The sequence below is a fragment of the Bufo bufo genome, chromosome 4, assembly GCF_905171765.1.
Source record: "Bufo bufo chromosome 4, aBufBuf1.1, whole genome shotgun sequence".
NCBI lineage: Eukaryota > Metazoa > Chordata > Amphibia > Anura > Bufonidae > Bufo > Bufo bufo.
The window spans coordinates 494,200,484-494,222,848 of NC_053392.1; the positions used below are offsets into that span (position 1 = coordinate 494,200,484).

At 42.7% G+C, this 22,365-nt stretch overlaps 1 protein-coding gene across 6 annotated transcripts in view; it reads right to left on the minus strand.

The window, feature by feature from the left end:
* UTRN (utrophin) overlaps positions 1-22,365 on the minus strand; it is a 683,920-nt gene that overhangs the window by 208,845 nt on the left and 452,710 nt on the right. For all 6 annotated transcript variants that reach the window (XM_040429574.1, XM_040429571.1, XM_040429568.1 and 3 more), the window contains one exon: positions 10,304-10,433. In XM_040429574.1, coding sequence (XP_040285508.1) covers positions 10,304-10,433 — 130 coding nt within the window. The remainder of the gene's footprint in view (positions 1-10,303; positions 10,434-22,365) is intronic.

The following is a 22,365-nucleotide window of genomic DNA, read 5'->3' on the forward strand; positions in this document are numbered from 1 at the left end:
GATAAACAAATTGCCATTAAGACCAGACTATAGATCTCTGTTGGCTTAATTAACCAGTTATTAAACACCTGGTGAACAAACAAAGGAACGAGCAGTTACTTCAGATGGGACTAGGTAAATGATAATGGAAACTAATGAACATATGCCTCATGATTTATTCATAATATGTCAAGGTACTTGGATTTTAGAACTTTAAATCACCACCGTTATCCTGCATATTTACCCTTAAGTAAAGTAATTACAAGTCCCAGATGATAGCAGATCGTGGTAGTAAAGAGTCTATTATCCACTCAGCAATAATACATTACTGTAATAGTGAAGTTTTTATTTGCAGAGGATACAGGGAAGACCAACTGCATGTAATAAGAGAACGCAGACGTTCCTGTGTGCACTTGTTTGTCTGCCTTGCCAGGGTTTTTCCACCTCCATCGTGCAAATGTGACATTTCCAATATACTTTATTGTGCAGACATCCATCACATATACATCCATCATGGTTAGGAGAAGCTCGTCTGCCATTTTGCTCCAAATCCCCAGTATATGCATAGATTTAAAGGGAACCTGACATCAGGAAAACGGTGCCGATCTTAGGGCACATTTAATGATGATGGGTGTACGGATATAAATGTTTAATGATTTTGGTGTTTCCTGTGCAAGTACAAGGTTCATTTTTTTTGGGGGGGGATGTACTATCTCTCCTTGGGGAGAGAGGGCCTTAATCAGCACCCCCAAATTCTAACTTAGGCTTCTCACCCAGTTAAGCCAGTACGCTTTGCTCTGCACTGATGAGGGGCAATCACCCCGAAACAGCTGTCTGCAGATGAGGTTCTGTCTTTTTTCTTATCCGAGTCATGTCTCAAGGCCTAGTTAAAGGGTTGAACATTGACTTACAGCATAGCTGCCTTATACCTGGTGGTATCAGAGGTGGAGCTTGTTAAGAGCTCATTCGCATCCCTTTATTCCCAGAGTACAAGGTTTAACCAAACTACAGATCAGGCACCATTTTCTACTGACAGATTCACAATTTTCTTGCAAAACACTATTTTCACGGGGCCAACTTTTCTAAGAAAGTCACACCCGTTTCCATGTCAAGCAGCCATGAGAGCCCTAAATATCCGTGTCTGTCCTGAGTGCTTGGTTATAATTTTACCAAACTGTGGGATGATATTTAGACACTTTGCAATGATAGAGTACTGTACCGGGGATGTACTGCTCGGAAACATCACAAAATGCCACCTAGATAGGCTACAACCAGTTGATGATGCACAGGACAGCGTGGCTGAAAACACTGGAATGAATGGCTTTGCTTCTATCTCACTTGCTACAAATATACAGTACAGACCAAAAGTTTGGACACACCTTCTCATTCAAAGAGTTTTCTTTATTTTCATGACTATGAAGGCATCAAAACTATGAATTAACACATGTGGAATTATATACATAACAAACAAGTGTGAAACAACTGAAAATATGTCATATTCTAGGTTCTTCAAAGTAGCCACCTTTTGCTTTGATTACTGTTTTGCACACTCTTGGCATTCTCTTGATGAGCTTCAAGAGGTAGTCCCCTGAAATGGTCTTCCAACAGTCTTGAAGGAGTTCCCAGAGATGCTTAGCACTTGTTGGCCCTTTTGCCTTCACTCTGCGGTCCAGCTCACCCCAAATCATCTCGATTGGGTTCAGGTCCGGTGACTGTGGAGGCCAGGTCATCTGGCGCAGCACCCCATCACTCTCCTTCATGATCAAATAGCCCTTACTTTCAAAGTTTTCCCAATTTTTCGGCTGACTGACTGACCTTCATTTCTTAAAGTAATGATGGCCACTCGTTTTTCTTTACTTAGCTGCTTTTTTCTTGCCATAATACAAATTCTAACAGTCTATTCAGTAGGACTATCAGCTGTGTATCCACCTGACTTCTCCTCAACGCAACTGATGGTCCCAACCCCATTTATAAGGCAAGAAATCCCACTTATTAAACCTGACAGGGCACACCTGTGAAGTGAAAACCATTTCAGGGGACTACCTCTTGGAGCTCATCAAGAGAATGCCAAGAGTGTGCAAAGCAGTAATCAAAGCAAAGGGTGGCTACTTTGAAGAACCTAGAATATGACATATTTTCAGTTGTTTCACACTTGTTTGTTATGTATATAATTCCACATGTGTTAATTCATAGTTTTGATGCCTTCATAGTCATGAAAATAAAGAAAACTCTTTGAATGAGAAGGTGTGTCCAAACTTTTGGTCTGTACTGTATATATACTGTATATATATATATATATATATATATATATATATATATCTCTATCTACTGTGAGACCTCTCCAGAACACCTCCTCTTTGATAAGACCATCCATCCATTTATCTAAAGCAGATTTCCTGTCTCAGAGTTTCCATAACATCCTTTGCACACTGGAACAAAAGACGGTGCATGTGTGTATATGCCGTATATATCTGCAAATAGTGCAAGGATAATGGAATCATTATCTTTCTTTTTAAAGCAAGGTTACAAACCTGCATAAGTCATTTTCACTCCAATCGTTGCAGCGTTTTACATTTGTGAGTCTTTAGAAAAGATTACCGCAATGAATGGCTCCAGTGTAATCAATATTTCCGGCTCTCGCACTGTTGTCTTGAAACGGTGCTCGAGAAAAAGCAATCCTCTTTCCACCATACTGTTTCCATTCACAGGGCAAGCAAATCTGCCGTAAATTGCTGTCCACAACCTGGCAGCGCCTGGCCCATTTGTTTTCCCGAGGTTTTAACTTATTGGAGCTTATTTATACGAGAGTATTGATTATCTGTGAGAGTCATTCCTCAATGTCCCAAACTACGCATGCAACAATTCACATCCAGCAGGCTGAGACAGCAGACGGAGCCGGGCTTCAAAACTACCCGAAATTGAACTGTAATGAAATTGTTTCAAACACTTACATGGGGATTTCATTCACTGGAAGCCAAGATGTAAATGTATGGTTTCTACTGGAATATTAGAAAGCTCATTCACATTCCAACATGAATATAGCTGAAAGTGTCTTGTTTCCACAGCAAATATATACTCATAAAAAAAGTTCTATCAAATAAAAATTGAGGACAACAAGGGGCATAGTTAGGCCTCCTCCAGACTTAAGTGAACTGCGGACGTGTGCTCAGACTGCTCACATATCTTTTGACTTTGATGTGGGTATTCATACATCAGTGATTTTCCATGGACTGTGGGTGTCACCGCCAGTTCTGTGAGAAGGTCTGGCAGACGTCCTTCTCTACCTCTTGCATGATGTTCTTTGTTTTGGTTTCACTTTGTCATCTCCTTTTCTTCTCCCAGGTGTCACCTATTTAGACTAATCGTAATCCCTTTATATTCCCTCCCATACTGCCTCACTTTGCGGTTTATACTACTTCCTGGATGAAGTGTTCACTGCTGGAGGCTGCTGCTGCTGTTTACTCAGATAAGTCTTTTCATGTATTGTGTTTCCTTGCTGGCTTGATTCTAGGTGACCCTGACTCCGTCCGTATTAAGTGCAGGGAGCCGGTGGTCGTGTCCCCTCACTATTATAGGGTTTTCAGGTGTCACACAGTCTTAGGTACGTGGGCATGCAATCGTCTACCATTGAGACCCTTGCATGGGCATAGCAGTCACGGAGAACTCTTAGGGTTTTATAGGGCTCACCTATATGCTCCTTAGTTTGGGATCAAGCCAGTGGGACGTTTATTCATAAGTTCCAGCTATCTGCAACATCATCCATGACAGTGGGTCTATGGTGACACCATGGAAGCATGCCCAATTTTTGTCTATGGTTATAGTCCATGGGCCTGGAAAAATCACAGACACAACAGGCTTCAATATTAAAAGAGAAAATCCTTGGCACTCACCATCACTGATTTTCTCTTTTAACATTGAAGTCTGGATTTCCTTAAAGAGGACCTTTCATCGGTCCAAACATTGTGAACTAAGTATTATGATCTGTACAGCGGCGCCCCCAGGGATCTCACTGCACTTACTATTATCCCTGGGCGCCGCTCCGTTCTCCTGCTATGCCCTCCAGTATATTCGGTCACTTGGTTATATTAGGAGGAGACTGCCCTTGTTCTCCTGGGCGTCTCCATCTCCCAGGCTGTGAGCTTTGCGCTGCGATTGGCCAGCGCTACAGCCTAGGAGAAGAAGACGCCCAGGAGAACAAGGGCAGTCTCCTCCTACTATAACCAAGTCCCCTAAGTCTCCTCCTACTATAACCAAATGACCGAACATACCGGAGGGCATAGCGGGAGAACGGAGCAGCGCCCAGGGATAATAGTAAGTGCAGTGAGATCACTTGGCGCCGCTGTACATATCATGATACTTATTTCACAATGTTTGGACCGATAAAAGGTCCTCTTTAAGTAGAGCACCGCTGTGTGCCGATACATGGCTGAACCTTTCTACAATCAACTACTTTGGTAAGGCAACATCCGTGTTTGGTACGTGGTTTTCATAAACCACTGGTAGGAGATGCTCTGGAAATGTATTTTCAGCCTAGCTATGACACACAGACACATAGACCCAACACAGATCCTTCATGGACATCTTCACAGATCTCATCACGGACACAGATGTGTGATAGAGGCTTTTTAGGGCAGTAGTCCCTAACAAATAGATTGTGGGCCAAATCTGGACAATAATAAAACCATAAGGCCTTGTGCACAAGACAGTAACACATACGTGTTATTTGTATCTGTAAGCTTTAGAAGTCTATGGGACCGTACTGTACCTCCAATTGCTAGGACAGACTGGGGCCCTCTGCCATTCACAAGAATGGGGGTCTCCGAGTCCCCTGTATGAATGGAGAGGTAAGTGCATATGCACCAAAATGGAAAGGTGTTTACGCATTTGCACCATTTACACAGGGGACTTAGGGACACTCTTGTGATCACGACAGTAAGACCCCCAGTGATGAAACATTTATTACCTGTCCCATGGATAAGTGTTGTAACCCCTACGTTTCTTCCTGCTAATAAAGTGCAGCTTGTAGATCTGCTTCTAGGCAGCAATACACATTGGGAAATGTAATTTTAAAAAAAAGGTAGCGCTGCAACACTAATGTAATGAGTAATACGGAATGATATATTGCCAGAATAGTCGAAGTACCTAATCCTATTTCCTATTATCAAGACTTACAGACTTTTGAAAAATCACAAGCATCTCCAATTGCAAATCCTAAAAAGTCACCTTGCATTAGCTCCGCGCCAGCTTCAAGCATTGATGGGCTTTAAAGTCTAAATGCACCCACTACAAGCTGGACATGATTTGATAGCCAATCTAAAGTAAAGGCTCTCTGAAAAGCAATACCAGCTCAGAGACGCAGATACAGAGGTCACAACGGATGACCTCTATATCAGGCAGTGACAGCACCTTGTTGTGGAGGCTGTTTTCTTGTAAGACGACAGATAAAGCTGTACTGTATCAGCAAGCGTACGGAATTACAACAGTGTTCTGTATAGATCTGCACGACAACAATGCAAGATTTCCCTTGTGAGTTTCACCCAGGGAGGCAGAAATCAAGCAATGAAAAAAAATGTCTCGTTCTCCTTGAACTAAAAATAAATTATTTCCAACAAACACCTAAATCACAGCGGTATTAGATAAAAATGTTAAAAGAAACTGCAAGTTTCAAAGAATTACATTTCTCCTACTTCCAGAATCCATTGGCATGCTGGCCAGCCAGAAATGAAAAGAGAACTTTGTGGGGCATTTACTACACTGAAATATGCCTAAATTAGGTGTATTTGAAGCGCAGTTAGTTGCGCCGCTATCTGCGACTTTGTCCCACTCATGCCAGGTCCAAAACTGTGGGTGTGGGCAGGGAAGGGGACAGCAAGCCCGTCTCATTCATCATTTTCTTTGCCTCTTTTAGGCGTAGAAAATGGTCTAAATGTAAGACAGCAAGGAAGCTGGCTTACATCTAGAACTGGCGCTGGATGAGCCTGCGCCTCATCATAACTTCAGCGGATCCACCGCTAGCACAGGGCCTTTATTAAGACCGGCGTCTAAAATGTCAGTCTTGATAAATGTGCCCCTTTGTATTTGCCTTCACGTTACTACACACCAGCCATTCTATCTTCTGCTTCTTGATCTTCTATATAAGGCTTCGTTCACATCACCGTTCAGCCTTTCTTCTGTTCTGCTCCGTTTAGGAGCAGGAGAACGGAAAGGACGGATTCGGCACATAACTGAGCAAAACGGATCCTAAGGACCCTATAGACTATAATGGGGTCCGTTAGGTTTCCGCTCAGAAGATGATTTTGGAGCGGAGACAAAAGTTGTGCATGCAGGACATTTGTCTCTGCTTCAAAAATCTTCCTCTGAGCAGAAACCTAACGGACCCCATTATAGTCTATGGGTCCTTAGGATCCGTTTGGCTCAGTTATGTGCCGAATCCATCCTTTCCGTTCTCCTGCTCCTAAACGAAGCAGGAGAATGGAAAGGCTGAACGGTGATGTGAATGAAGCCTAAAGTACATAAAAAATAGCTAGCAATACGATAAATAGAAAAAGTACAGTACATCAAAGAGGTTATCCAGGTTAAGAAAAGGGTCGGGTGTTTTTTCCATCAAGTGTACCTGGTATTGCAGGCTAAACTCCAATCACTTTTGGGGAAACAGTGCAATACCGTACACGACTCATGGACAAATGTGGTGTCATCATTGGTTTAAAAAATGCAAAAAGCACAGTGGACCCTTTTTTTCAAACCCAGGATAACACTTTTAGTGGTGCATAGCTGTAAAGCCCCTGTATCCAAGACATGATGTCTGCAATAACAGAACTACGGTGAAACCTCTCCAAACATCCCCAACTTTGAGGCACATTTACATGCGCCGACTGGGCAGGCAATTATCAGGAATAACTGCCTGCTTGTCAGTGGAGGTGAGAGGTGCATTTACACGCAGCAATCACCTCCAGTATATGGGGACAAGCAATAGCTGCTCAACGCTTGTCCCCATACATAGTCACTGTTTCTCGGCAACAAATTACAGTTTACACAGCACGATCTGCTGCCCGGAAAAGATGATTGAGGTGTCCACTTTAAGGGGTTGTCTCACTTCAGCAAATGGCTTTTATGATGTAGAGAAAGTTAATACGCAGCACTTACTAATGTATTGTGAGTGTCCATATTGCCTCCTTAGCTGGCTGGATTCATTTTTCCATCAAGTTATACACTGCTCGTTTCCATGGTTACGACCAACATGCAATCCAGCAGCGGTGGCTGTGCTTGCACACTGTAGGAAAAAGTGTGGAATTATGTGAGCTCCCACGGTCCCGGCCACCAGAGAGGTCAGCAGTTTTTCCTATATTGTGCAAGAACGGCCACCACTGATGGATTACAAGGTGGTCGTAACCATGGAAACAAGCAGTGTATAATGAATCTAGCCAGCAATATGGACAATCACAATACATTAGTAAGTGCCTTGTATTAACTTTGTCTACATGTTGAATTCTATTTGCTGAAATGACAAAACCCCTTTAAATCGATGATTTCACCGGATAAACAGGTCTTTAGCTCATTCACTGGGTGATCTGCCTCACCTTTTCACATGCCGAGTATCGTGAACGAGCGTTCTTACTAATGTTCATTCCCGATAATGGGCTCGACAATTGTCCCATATAAACCTGGTATTGTCCAGACCAAAATTATTGTGACAGATTCTCAGTTCCATCATATGACCACCTTCTTTGAGAATACCATCATCCCTAGAAGAACGCTTTTCAATTTTATTTTCAGTGGTGGTCTCAAAGAGGCTTCACTGTATATGTAATCTCAGCCTCTGAAGCCAGGTTTGACCTGACTCCACTTGGTCACAAGTCTTAAGAGTTATCAACATAAGGTGAACCTCAATAGCCTAGAAAAAGAGCTGCCAAAACTTGGAAACCAATTTTATGGAGAAGAATGAACCTCAACATATCATACACAAGGCTACATGTATTAGAAGTAGATGACCAATCTGAAAAGATGACCTTGATGACGATAACAGCCGGCTAACAGTCACGTTTTACCATACAAAACAATGGATTCTGGAACTATTCATACAATAAAAAATGATTGCTATTAATCCTGCAGAGCATGGAAAGGATCACTGCACAGTACATATGCAGAAAATAGGTGTGCATTACAGTGCAGGATGACAAGCCATGGATGTCAATGACATTTAAGCATTTTCATTTCTAAAAGATCACTTTAGATAATGAGTCTTCAAACTGTAAAGATGAAAGGATAAAGCTAGAAAATGTACCATAATTGGTGGAACTATGACGCAACTAATTGTCAGGGTAATGACTTTGTCAATGTGCTCACATTTCTGATGCGGCCTCTAAGCCTGGATCGTGACACCAACGTTTTAGTTTTTTTCATCACACCATGTACATTAATCACATGCCATGTTGTACGTAGGTGCATCCAAATTGACAGAAGACTGGGCATCACAAGTAGGCAAGGCCAACACAAGTGGGTAGGGACAACAGAAGTAGGTGGGGCCTGCAATGCCATATTGCCATGCAAAATACCGCCCCGGCAGAAGCAAATACCATAGTGTAGCAAAAACTACTAGTGCCCTCGCTACAGTATTCAACTGTATCACCATCCTGAGTACAGTGATACAGTTGAGTTGAGGGGGACACCGGAGGCCGTTGGCCAGGTGCATAACTACCTGATGATGCCAACATTAATGCTGAGAGCATCAGATCATCATGTACCTGGCGGTGGGCCGCAAGGAAAGCTCGGGTGCCCCCTGGGCATCGGTCCACTGGGAAACTTCCCAATAGGGTCTATGGCCAGTTCGCCCCTGGTCACATGGCCATCCACCTGTAATGGCCTGGCACTGCCCTAATGTATGCACTCACTTCAATTTTGCAGCACACATGGGGCAGGGCAGTTATGCAGGATGAACATGGGGTATAGCAATAAAATCTTATGGAGCCTGTACAACTCGTTAAGGTCAAGTGTACTGCTTATATTTCTCTACGCACAATGTGAAATCAGGTAAGAGAATGGATTTATAGAGCTACTCTGAAAAATTATCTTTTTTTGTGTCCTTTAATTAAAGGGATTGTCCGGGCTTTTACTATTGATGACCTATCCTCAGGATAGGTCATCAATATCAGACTGGCAGGGGTCCGACATTGTATAAGGGGACGGCGAGCACGTGCCGTCTCCCTTCTCTCTTCCTGTCCGCTGCTGCTGTATATGGCCTTTGCCATTTTTTTATTGTATGATGACCTGAGGATAGGCCATCAATAGTAAAAGCCCAGACAACCCCTTTAACAGCACACAATCTTCTGTTTTTACCATCAACAGTATGCTGTCGACAGATCTATTACTCCTTTTCTGAATGTTGTACTGCTCAGAATGGACCGTGGCTTGATGGATTCATTAGAGGGATTTTTCTGGGATTAAACATTACACTTCTCTGTTTTATCAGGAAAAACATTATTGCTGAACTGGGATCATTTAAAAAGATTTTCTTATGTCTAGTTATTGCCATCATAGACTCCACTGAGCATGTGCGACCACCTTCACTAGGAACATTAAACAGGTTGGCCGTCCTCCAAAGCGATTCTACTTATGGCCCCGTAAACGGTTAGCATAAAGAAAAAAAAATCTATTTACCTATTCGTCGGCAATCCATTCCAGCGCCAAAGGTCCTGTCCCCGCTGCTCCTGGACCCTTCATGACATCCATTCATGGTAACGTGCACTTCTGCAGCCATTCACTGGCATCAGTGGTCAAAATCTGCATGAGCATGCATCACCGCCGAGACTAGTGAGGCCAGTGGTTGGGGCGGTGCCTGTCATGGCGGACGATAACTCACACTTTTGGTCGACAGGTGGCCAATGGCAGCAGAGATAGGACAATCTTTCCTAGAATATGTAAGTGGCTTTTTTCTTTATGGGCCATAAGTAAACATGCTTTGGAGGACAGACAACTCCTTTAAGTGAGAGACATTGACAGAATCTAAAGTACACCATGGGGAGCCATAACATGTATGTTATAGCAATATCTAGATAAAGAAGAAGAATTTTTCTATGATTGCAACTGAAAAATTATGTTTTCCGTGATTTAACTGAATAAATTAGTATTTAATCCTGGGACAGAACCTTTAACACCCACTGCAGCCTGATTTATATGTTAATCTGGTTCATATGGTTTTAAACGATAGGTATTCTATAGTTAATAAGTATAGATGTCTGTTCACACAAACCCCAAAAATTCAAAAAATTACAAGAAATATAAAGCCGTACCAAGATTCATGGAGAGCATCAGGAGAAAAGAGACAAACCTGTTTTAGGAAGTAAGTTCCTTCTAGGTTCTTCAGGGCCCTCAATAGGCTGCTCAGAAATGAAAACCCGCGCTTGCTCTACGGTATTCAGTACAGTCTGTTCTTTATCCTTCAATTCACGTTTCAGGACCTAGAATGAAAGCAAAATTATATCATGAACAGAGTCAATGAGATTTAAGGAAAACACTCCTAAACAAATGCAAGCAATTTCCTTTTCGAGTCGCTGAAACACAGCATGGAAATGAGCGCTTGCATTTTGTATTCCTCAAAGCTAAAAACCATAAGAGCTCAGAGTGAAATCAACTAAACAGAATGGGAAAAGCGTTTCTAAACTAAGAAATACGACAATTTATTAGCCACAAAAAAAAAAAGCATATTCACTATGCGCCATAATTTACACCCACATTTCACAGCAGAACTTCTTGACTTATTTTTTCTCACACGGCAGAGATTAGGATATTTTACTACTCCAGAATGAACAATTTCATACATTCCAAAATGTACGTAAAATAGCTAAAGGTTTGGTAATCTATGCAGTACATCAATGTAAGGCTTATTGCACACGACCGTATGGCTTTTTCAGTGTTTTGCGGTCCGTTTTTCATGGATCCGTTGTTCCGTTTTTTGTTTCCGTTGTGTTTCCGTTTTTGTTCCGTTTTTCCGTTCCGTTTTTCCGTATGGCATATACAGTATACAGTAATTACATAGAGAAAATTGGGCTGGGCATAACATTTTCAATAGATGGTTCAGCAAAAAACGGAACGGAAACGGAAGACATACGGATGCATTTCCGTATGTGTTCCGTTTTTTTTGCGGACCCATTGACTTGAATGGAGCCACGGAACGTGATTTGCGGGCAATAATAGGACATGTTCTATGTTAAAACGGAACGGAAAAACGGAAATACGGAAACGGAATGCATACGGAGTACATTCCGTTTTTTTTGCGGAACCATTGAAATGAATGGTTCCGTATACGGAACGCAAAAAACGGCCAGTAAACGGGGAAAAAAAACGGCCGTGTGCATGAGGCCTAAGGCTTTTTTTTTGTATTTACATTCCGTTTTTTGCGTTCCATATATGGACCATATACGGAACCATTCATTTCAATGGATCCGCAAAAAAAACGGAAAGTACTCCGTATGCCTTCCGTTTCCGTTCAAACATAGAACATGTCCTATAATTGCCAGCAAATAATGATAAACCTACATGCACACGACCATATGTGTTTTGCGGCCCGCAATGGCGGTCCGTATGGCATCAGTTTTTTTTTTTTTTGCGGATCCATTGTAACAATGCCTATCCTTATCCGCAAAACGTACAAGAGTAGGACATGTTCTATCTTTTTTTGCGGGGCTATGGAACGGAGCAACGGATGCGGACAGCACACAAAGTGCTGTTCGCATCTTTTGCGGCCCCATTGAAGTGAATGGGTCCGCACCCGAGCCGCAAAAAATGCGGCTCGGATGGGGAACCAAACCACATTCGTGTGCATGTAGGCTAAGTCAACGGGTCCGCAAAAAAAAAAACTGAATGCATACGGAATGCATCCGTATGTCTTCCGTATCCGTTGCGTTTTTGCGGAACCATCTATTGAAAATTTTATGCCCAGCCCACTTACTGTTTAAACATTATTGTATGCTTCCATTTGTGATCTGCAAAAAACGGATCACAAATGGAAACCAAACGGAAAAATGGAACGGCAAAACGGAACGGAAGCGAAAACACTACTGAAACAAAAAACTGAAAAACTGATCCATGAAAAACGGACTGCAAAATACTGAAAAAGCCATAAGGTCACGTGCAGGAGGCCTAATAAAGTAACAGAATTTAAAAAAACGCAGAGAGCATAAAATGTGACAACCAGCTCCTAGGCCCCAATGCAAACATTTGCAACAGGGGCCCTCCAACTATTATATGACATTTATAATACTGGTGTCTTGCTATGTAGACATTTAGATTTCACTGCAGTTAAAGGGGTTGTCCCATGAAAAATATTCTAGAGTCTTCAAACCAGCATCTGGATCTGAATACTTTTGCAATTACATGTAATTAAATATTTAGCATAGACACTGGGTTATACAATGAAATCCATCTGTATAGCGCCACCTGCTGTTTGTTATTTTCCTTATTTCTCTGTCCACCTCACTGAGGTGGACACACATGCTCATTCCATCCTTCAACTGCCACTGGCTGCAGCAGAAAGCACACACCCCTGATAAAGGACACCCTGAGATGCCAGCTGGAAATAAACGTAGCAGATCAAATGGAGCAATGAATGAGGGAGCTATGGATGCATGTGAGGTACAGGGTTGGTTTCAGCTTTGATAGAAAGAGTTTGCCATGTACGGTCTGATGTCGGATTTTCATTTTTTCTATATTAATCATGGGATAACCCCTTTTTGTCAGGTCAGGTTAGGGAAGTAGAGATATATGATGCTCTATATCTACACTCTACTACTACTATACAACTACAGCTCTAGTGTCCGTAGACCTAATTTAGGAGGTAGGTATTCACCAGTGAATTTCCCTTTGTGATTAACATAAAAGTAGGTCATAAAATAGATTTTTATATTCATTAGACTTGAATAGCCATCAAATTTTTAGAGAGATCGGGGTCCTGTACACTGCAACTGTGAGTAGGTCTGAGAGGAGGCACACTCCTAATTTCTGCAATCATTTTTAACTTTTTGCACTTCTCACTACTTTTCAAAAGTGCCAAGAAAAGGGGTGCAGCTTATGGGGTGGAGCCTCTGCAGCCTGCTGGATTTACTATAATAAAAATAAAAAAAAACTGATGTAAATTATAGCTCGTCTACGTCAGCCCCTATCTGGGGTAGATTTGAGTTTTTGGCATACAGAGGACAGAGATGCATGCTATTAACCCCTTAGTGACCACCCATACGCCTTTTTACTGTGGTCACTAAGGGGCCTTAGGCCTCCTGCACATGACCGTAGGTGTCCCGTTGCCGTATTGTGGACCGCACTTGCGGATCTGCAATACACGGGCACCGTTCCGTGTGCATTCCGCATCACGAATGCGGACCTATTCACTTCAATGGGTCCGCAAATCCGGAGATGCGGAATGGTGCGGAACGGAGGCACGGAACGGAACCCTACAGAAGCACTACGGAGTGTTTCCGTGGGGTTTCATCCCGTACTTCTGTTCCACAAAAACATAGAACATGTCTTATCTTTTTGCGGAACGACTGGATCGCGGACCCATTAAAGTGAATTGGTCCACGATCCACTGCGGCTGCCCCACGGACTGTGCTCGTGCATTGCGGCCCGCAGCACGGCCACGGGGTGCACACGTTCCTGTGCAGGAGGCCTTAGGCTGGGCTGCCGCTTTTTTACAGCGGCCCAGTCTAAGTGCTGCATGGGTCCTGCATGTAAAGTGCTAACAGAGGAAGCGGACTCCCTCTGTCTCCCATAGGCACCCCGCAAATACGATCGTGGAGTGCCAATGTGTATGAAGGCTGGCTGGGCTCTTATGTAGGCTCCAGACCAGCCTTGAGCAATTTCCGGCAGGCTGCCCCTCTATGGCGCAGCCTGCTGGTCAATGTCAGAATAGCACTGACATTAAAATGCAATGCACTATAGGGATAGTGCATTGCATTTTATAATCAATCAAAAAGCTGTCTGTTATAGTCCCCTTGTAAGACTATTAAAGGGGACCTGTCACCTCCAAAAACCATCCCAAGCCGCCAGCAGTACCTGCGTGTAGCCAGCAGCGTGTTTCTGATGATGCCTTTCTTCTTGAAGGCAGATGCAGCAAAAGTACTGAAAACGTTGTTTTATCCCCTGCCCTGCACGCTTCTCCATACATGCTTGAAGTCAAGGAGGCAGCGGCCTCCTTGGTTCAAGTCACGGTAACCGTGCCCCCTTCCCTGTGCCTTTGATGTGACTGACAAAGGCAGCCGAACTCTCGTGCAGGGGGCGCGGTTACCGTGACTTGAACCAAGGAGGCCGCTGCCTCCTTGACTTCAAGCATGTATGGAGAAGCGTGCAGGGCAGGGGATAAAACAACGATTTCAGTACTTTTGCTGCATCTGCCTTCAAGAAGAAAGGCATCATCAGAAACACGCTGCTGGCTACACGCAGGTACTGCTGGCGGCTTGGGATGGTTTTCGGAGGTGACAGGTCCCCTTTAAGTAGTAAAAAAAAGTAAAAAAAACAAAAACAAACATTTAGTCAATTAAAAAAATTACACTTATTTTTTCCCATTGAAAATACGCTTTTCAATGAAAAAAATTAGTATTGCCGTGTCTGTAACCACCTGGACTACATAAATATTATGCAAATTATCCCCTACGGTGAATGCCATAAAAATTTTTAATAAATACAGAATTGCTCATTTATTCTTAGTTGCCACCGAAAAAAACGTAAAAACAAGCGATCAAAAAGCGGCATTTACTCCTAAATGATACCAATGAAAAAAGTCGTCCCGCAAAAATCAAGCAATCACACAACTCCATAGAAATTAAAATAAAAAAGTTATGGGTCTTGGGAATCGGCAATGCAAAAACATTTTTTCTTTTAAAAAAATGGGGTTTATTGCAAAAAAGTAGTAAAACATAAAAAAAACGATCTACTTGGCATCACTGTAATCTTACTGACCCAGAGAATGAGGATATTTTGTTTTTTATACTGAAAAATGAACGCCGTAAAATTTATAACATAAAAACGCAGTGGCAGTATTGCTGTTTTTCCATCTCCCTCCCAGAAAGAGTTAATTAAAAAGTACCCCAAAATGGCGCCATTAAAAACTACAACTTGTCCCGCAAAAAACAAGCCCTCATAAAGCTAAATAGACGGAAAAATAAAAATAGTTATAGCTCTTGGAACGCGACGATGAAAAAATTAAGAAAAACGCTTGGTCAGTAAGGCCCAAAACAGGCTGGTCACTAAGGGGTTACTTAAAGGGGTTGACCAAGTTATGAAAAAAAAATATATAGCACTGAAAATCTGATGGACAGCAATATATAACTAAGCTAAGCAAGTTTTATGCAAAAATAATATATATATTTCCTTATTTCCCTGGTTCTTTTCTGGCCCTTTGTTTACATGCAATAAAAACAATCTCTGCCCCTCCCCCCGCTCTGCTAAGGGAGTGAATACAAGAGCTGCCCTGAGTGACATGTCTGCCTGCTGGGAGACTCTGCAGCTTGTCGTATGTGTAGGACTACAAGTCCCAGCTGCATAATGGCACTGTAACGGACCGTTTCTGCAGACAAGGGGTTTAAATCCGTTTAGGCGATAAGCCCCTTTCTGAGAGACAGGCACAGCTACTGCAGGATACACCAAACCCCCGAACTGGATACAAAATAGCACTCCAAACTGGAACCTCACGAATAGCTTACACCTCTGGCAATCGGTCCTCTAACAGCATACAGTGAATCCCCCCAATAACGAGACAAGGCTCCGTGTTGAGGGTCAAGCAGTGGTCTGACTGTACTTCACGTACAGCCTCTTTTATTCATAAACCACAAACATAGTACTCCCCACAGGGCTTTGAAATACAACCAATCAGTAATTTACAACACATACAATGTAACTACAGCAACCAATCGTTCACGCCCCCAGAGGACCAGAATGAAGACTGTGACATAGGACAGATACAACATATCCCCGCAATGCATCATGGTTCCCTCCTCTCTGTCCCGGAGACAACCTGAGGAGCAATCCAATTATCTCTGAGGACAAAGGGAGATCGCCAATACACATGTGAGGACAACAGGACAGACATCACCCTTTAAACACACAATGGGACAATGGCACAATAGAAACACACCCAGCATTTTCCTCCCAAGCTGACAAGTTACACTTATTATAAATTGTTACAACTTTGTGAGTTTACATTGGCTATACATATAACTAACATCAATTTAAACAGTATAACTTTGGGACAAACCTATCCAAAATTCACTTGAATAGGTTCAGGGGTTTAAAAGTTAGTATATGGCCCATAATCCAGGGGCAAGAGGCCAGCAGCCAGTCCTCTCCAAAACCCAGTGGCGAGGTTGGTTTCGCCACAGGCACTACTAAGGGAGTGAATACAAGAGCTGCCCTGAGTGACATGTCTGCCTGCTGGGAGACTCTGCAGCATGTTGTATGTGTAGGACTACAAGTCCCAGCTGTATAATGACACTGCTAAGGGAGTGAATACAAGAGCTGCCCTGAGTGACATGTCTGCCTGCTGGGAGACTCTGCAGCATGTTGTATGTGTAGGACTACAAGTCCCAGCTGTATAATGATACTGCTAAGGGAGTTAATACAAGAGCTGCCCTGAGTGGCGTGTCTGCCTGCTGGGAGACTCTGCAGCATGTTGTAAGTGTAGAACTACAAGTCCCAGCTGTATAATGACACTGCTAATACACACAGGATCTTCCCCCTACCATGCTCTCTCTAGTATGTCAGCTCCAGTGCCCAGCATTGTCTCCCCACTGCCTGCAGAGCTGTGCAGCTGAAGGGGTTAATAATCCTAGCAGAGAGCAGATGGCAGTGAAGGGGGCCGTGGCCAGCACAGTGACATCTTGTTTACAGGCTTGTAAACGACCTTTATCAGAGCAGGGAGAGAAGCTGACATCACAGGTCATGTGACCCTCAGTCAAATCTGAGAAACCAGCCACTGGAGATAAAGTGAGTGAATTGGAAAGCTGTTACATTTGCCCAGTTAGGAACATAGAAAGAACAAAAAAATAACTCGGATAACCTCTTTAAGAGCCATCTCGCTCCAGTGCACTGGATTTCAAGAGGGAAAAAGTCTCCCCATTGTTCTTAGATCCAGTCAAACCAAAATAGAATGTATGAACTGGACAAGTGGACAACCCCTTTACTAAAGTATGCCGTCCCAATGATGAGCTGAAGCCCCTAAAAAGTGGATGTTATTGCCAAAGTAATTTGTAAGAATTTGACACACATTTTCGGAAGTCCTTCATTTTGCCTATTCAGATGAATGAGAGACAGGATAATATATAATGGGGGGAAAATTAGCCAGGGCAAGAACTGTTTTGTTTAGCATCTTATATATTAGGGTCTCAAGGGGTTCACAGATTACATTTCCCCTCCAGGCCTTAGTTACAGAGGGGTCTGCCGCCTGGACATCTGCAGAACAGTAAATAAAAATGTAATAGGGTTCTGGGACGCATTACGGATCATGCATTTGGGTACATGACCTCTAAGTTACATCCCAAGGTGACCGTTTTTTTCTCAAATTCCCTCCATACACATAACCTCTCGGCTGTTCCTGTATGGAATGAGGGGTAAAGGATCAGACAGGAAGCCTCCCATACACACTAGTCGGCAGTCCCCTCAAAATCGGTAAGTCTGACCGACATACATCTAGGGGGAGATTTATCAAACTGGTAGAAAGTAGAACTGGCTTAGTTGCCCGCAGCAACCAATCAGATTCCACCTTTAAATTTGGGCAGCTTGGGAATATTGAAAGGTGGAATCTGATTGGTTGCTATGGGCAACTAAGCCAGTTCTACCTTACACCATTTCGATAAATCTCGCGCCTAATGTCTAGATTTTGACACTTAAAGTACATTTCTAAATTTCTCTAGTTACTGGTTATTGCTAAAGAGTAAAAGCTCCTACAATTTAGGATATGTCTAAAGCAAACCGTGTTGGGGCTTTTAGCCAATTACATTAAAATATAGATTTTAACAGAGATGGATGGAAGGGAATATTCCAAGAGAGTTGTTTAATGGGTGATAACATAGGTTCAGCCAATGTCTGACGTTATTCAGGCTACACTGAGCACAGCATGGTTAATAACACAATATTAGTCTGTCGTTCCTTCCAAGCCACCATTACAGAGGTGGATGAAATTGACCTGTCAATCACCAAGCCAGGCATGTCATAGACCGCTAATGTCCCATACACGTCCAATGTAATACCGTAAACGAAGCTATGCAAAGAGTCTGCAGTAAAAAAGATTTACCCACAAAATTGCCTAGTGATTTGTCAGGGACGAAGAGCTTCAAAAGCTGTGGTTACCAATATCGTCTTCATCATTCTGTCTTATCGTTTTGAGACATCACCAGAAAAAGAGTGAATTTGTTCTTATTATTGAGTTGGGGTGTACTCCGCTCCATTTCAGGAGCCCCCCCCCCTCAGCTCAGCCCTAATGAGCACAGTAATAGCAGCCATTCCTTTTTGTAGGAGACGATAATTGGAAATAGAAAAATGAAAGCTACACACAAAATAGCAGATCTATATTTCATAAGAGATTATCATCTACTGCAGGTCTAGGGCCTTGTTCACACAGTACAATAGTGGTCTGTTTTTTAGTGCACTCTTTTGTAGCGTAAATTAGGATTGGATTATAAAAAAAAGTCAATTTCTGTCACATCTCATGAAGATTACCCTAAGGCCTCATGCACACGAACGTGTTTTCTTTCCGTGCCCATTCAGTTTTTTCTGTGGACCGTATACTGAACCATTCATTTCAATGGGTCTGCAAAAAAGAACGGAAGTTACTCCGTGTGCATTCCGTTTCTGTATGTCCGCAAAAAAATAGAACATGTCCTATTATTGTCCGTATTACGGACAAGGATAGGACTGTTCTACTAGAGGCCAGCTGTTCCGTTCTGCAAAATACGGAATGCCCAAGGACGTCATCCGTATTTTTTTAAGATCCATTTTTGTGGACCGCAAAATACATACGTCGTGTGTGCATGAGGCCTAAGTATAGGGTTAGATGGCGATCTTGCCCATAGAAATGAATGGGGTCTGCAAGATCACTCCCAATTGCTGTGTAGCCTATTCCATATTTCTTTTATTTTATTTTTGGGGTAGCCTATGATCTGAGCAGATTGATCCTCAACCATCAGCAGAAAAAAGGAGCTGCTTCACTGCAGCTACACTTGGTATTGTAGCTCAGCCTCCTTCTAAGGCCCCTTCCTTTTTAATGATCATAGGGGTCTTGGGGATTAAAGTGGACCTTTCACCGCTCCTGACATGCCTGCTTTAATAGCTACATGCATTCCCCATGTAATATTAGTTTTGGAGCCTCTATTCTTATGGCTCTATGTTGTGCCGTTCCTTTATTATTTCTACTAGAAGTTACAGATTAATTGCTAGCAGTCTGCAGTAAGGGTACAGAGGGGAGGTAACCAGTTAGGGGGGGGGGGGGGGTGACAATGGCAGCACTGACTGGATAGAGTCAGACTGTGCAGGTACACCCCTCCAAATGGTAACACCCCTCTGTACCCTTACTGCAGACTGCTAGTAATTCATTCCTAACTTCGAGTAGAAATAATAAAGGAATGGCACAAGATAAAGCCATAAGAATAGAGGCTCCAGAATTGGTATTACATGGGGAATGCATGAAGCTATTAAAGCAGGCATGTCAGGAACGGTGAAAGGTCCACTTTAAACTGCCACTCATTACACATTGATGATCTAAGCGCAGGCCATCTATCCCGGAAAACCCATTTAAATTGAAGCAAAATGCCATTTTTGGGTTAACATTTTTTATTTTATTTTTCAAAAGTGTAGAACCTTTAAAAAATACAAAAAAGCCCTTAATAAAATCCAGTACTGAAGCACTCATACATTCTAAGCAACATCATTAAAAGTTTATATATTGCTTCTGATTTTTCCCAGTTCCCACATATTCTTGCAAGAGAAAATTGGAGGTAAAATCAGTTAGAAAGACGACACACAGAGGAAGAGACGGCGACACAGAATGTGATCTACTGTATAATATTCGCATTATGTAAATTCCCTCTTGGCACACCTTATAATAATGTGACAGTATGTAATTTCTTTTTCTAATGTGCCACAGCGTAAATGATAGGTTGGGAATATGGGGGTGAAGGCAGCAAGCTTAACAGAAGCACACTGACAACTTCTTACAGTAACTAGCATCCATTCCTTACACAAAAGCAATAAAACAAAGGGCAAAGATGTAAATTAAATGATCAAATATCATTAATGACAATATATTACACCGATAAAATGAGTGATTGAAAACGTCACATTACGTAATAAAATCTGAAATACAAGTAAGGCTTAATGCACACGACCGTTTTATTTTTTGCGGCTCGGGTGCGGACCCATTCACTTCAATGGGGCCGCAAAAGATGCGGACACACTCCATGTGCTGCCCGCATCCGTTGCACCGTTCCGTGGCCCCGCAAAAAAAAAAAAAATATAGCATGTCCTATTCTTGTCCGTTTTGCAGACAAGAATAGGCATTTCTACAATGGGCCACCCGTTCCGTTCCGCAAATTGCGGAAGGCACACGGGCGGCTTCCGTTTTTTGCGGATCCGCAGTTTGCGGACCGCAAAAAACAGCACGGTCGTGTGCATGAGGCCTAACACTGCTCAGGCAACTGAACAAAGCGGTACAAGTATATACTAGTAGAAAAAGGGGAAGATGGGATAGCAGGCCACTGAGGACGTGCTCAGGTAGGCACAAAATAAAATACCTTGGACTAAGTGATCAAGCCAAGCATTTCATACACCGGTCTTGATCTTGTTCTGCGCTGGATTGAGATACAGTCTGCCAAATGTATTATCAGCTACAGACTTCTTAATAAATCAGGTGCATCTCTGGCCCTCCATGCGCCAGAAAGTCAAATCTGTACCAGCTATGAGGAGGTGTAAACATGAGCTACGTGAATTAGAGTAAATCTGCCTGGGCTGCTGGAGGCCATGCCCATCTTGGCAAGCCCTACTCACATCCCAGCAACGTTTTGGTGCTTTCACTAAAATTTGCACTAATTTCCATTTATTCTTCTGGAATATCAATGTGTTTGTTATGTCTTTACTTGGGAGAACAGAAACAGGAGTGGCTATCCTTTTTAGAAAATGTTTTCTACTCCCCCTTACTACATTTACTCAGCGTCCTTGCCTGCTCTATATCCCTAACCCTATATACCCAACCTCCATTTCTACCCCACTTAACTGCTTGCTCAGTGAGCAGCATGCTCCTCTCAAGATTGATAACCGCCCTTAAGGCCTCTTTCAGACGGGCGTTGCGGGAAAATGTGCGGGTGCGTTACGGGAACACCCGCGATTTTTCCGCGCGAGTGCAAAACATTGTAATGCGTTTTGCACTCGCGTGAGAAAAATCGTGCATGTTTGGTACCCAAACCCGAACTTCTTCACAGAAGTTCGGGCTTGGGATCGGTGTTCTGTAGATTGTATTATTTCCCCTTATAACATGGTTATAAGGGAAAATAATAGCATTCTGAATACAGAATGCATAGTACAATAGCTCTGGAGGGGTTAAAAAAAATTAATAAAAAATTTCCCGCAATGCCTGTCTAAAAGAGGCCTTAGTGTTGCAATCTGTTCCTCTATATATCTGATGCGAGCCTCCGGAAGGTGCTGATTGTAACCTGGGACTGAACACCATACCCTGGGCACCAAGATACCTTGTCTGGACCCTGCTCTATTTGAATGGCTATTTTTCTCATAATTAGCAAATCCACATTATTGACTGAATCATTCATTAGCACCAGATAATCGTGCAAGATAACACTAAGGCCAGTTTTACACAAGTGTGTTTGGTTTGGGAAATAAGCTCCATGAAAGGGCTGCATTTCTCGCAGCTCTCCTGCTCCGTACTGAAAACATCATTTCATAAACTGAACTGCACTAAAATATTATAGAACTGCCTTATATGAAGGTCAGTAACATATCAACATACCAAAGCTTAGGATCAGAGCCTACCCTAAGCCTGTGAACAGGTTCTCTTTTATGATAGTCTACAGCATTGATGCCCAACTGGTGGTCCAAGTGTCCGTGCTTTGTTGGCTAGATTCTAGAAAAACGTACCAGAGTAGGGAACAGTCTATTTTCTAGTAAATTATTGAGTTAGAGCAGCCCTATAAACCAAATGCTCTGCCCAGTCAAAGAGAAGAAGGGTGCTAAGCTCAAACTAATAACTAGACTACAATTTGATACCTGCTGGAGGTGTCTACAAGAACCCAGAACCTACTTTCATATGTGATGGCACTGTTCTGTTATAAAGACATTCTGGTCCGGGGTCACCTCAATCATCCAAAACATATGCTCCTTAAGGCTCAGTTCACACCTGAGCGT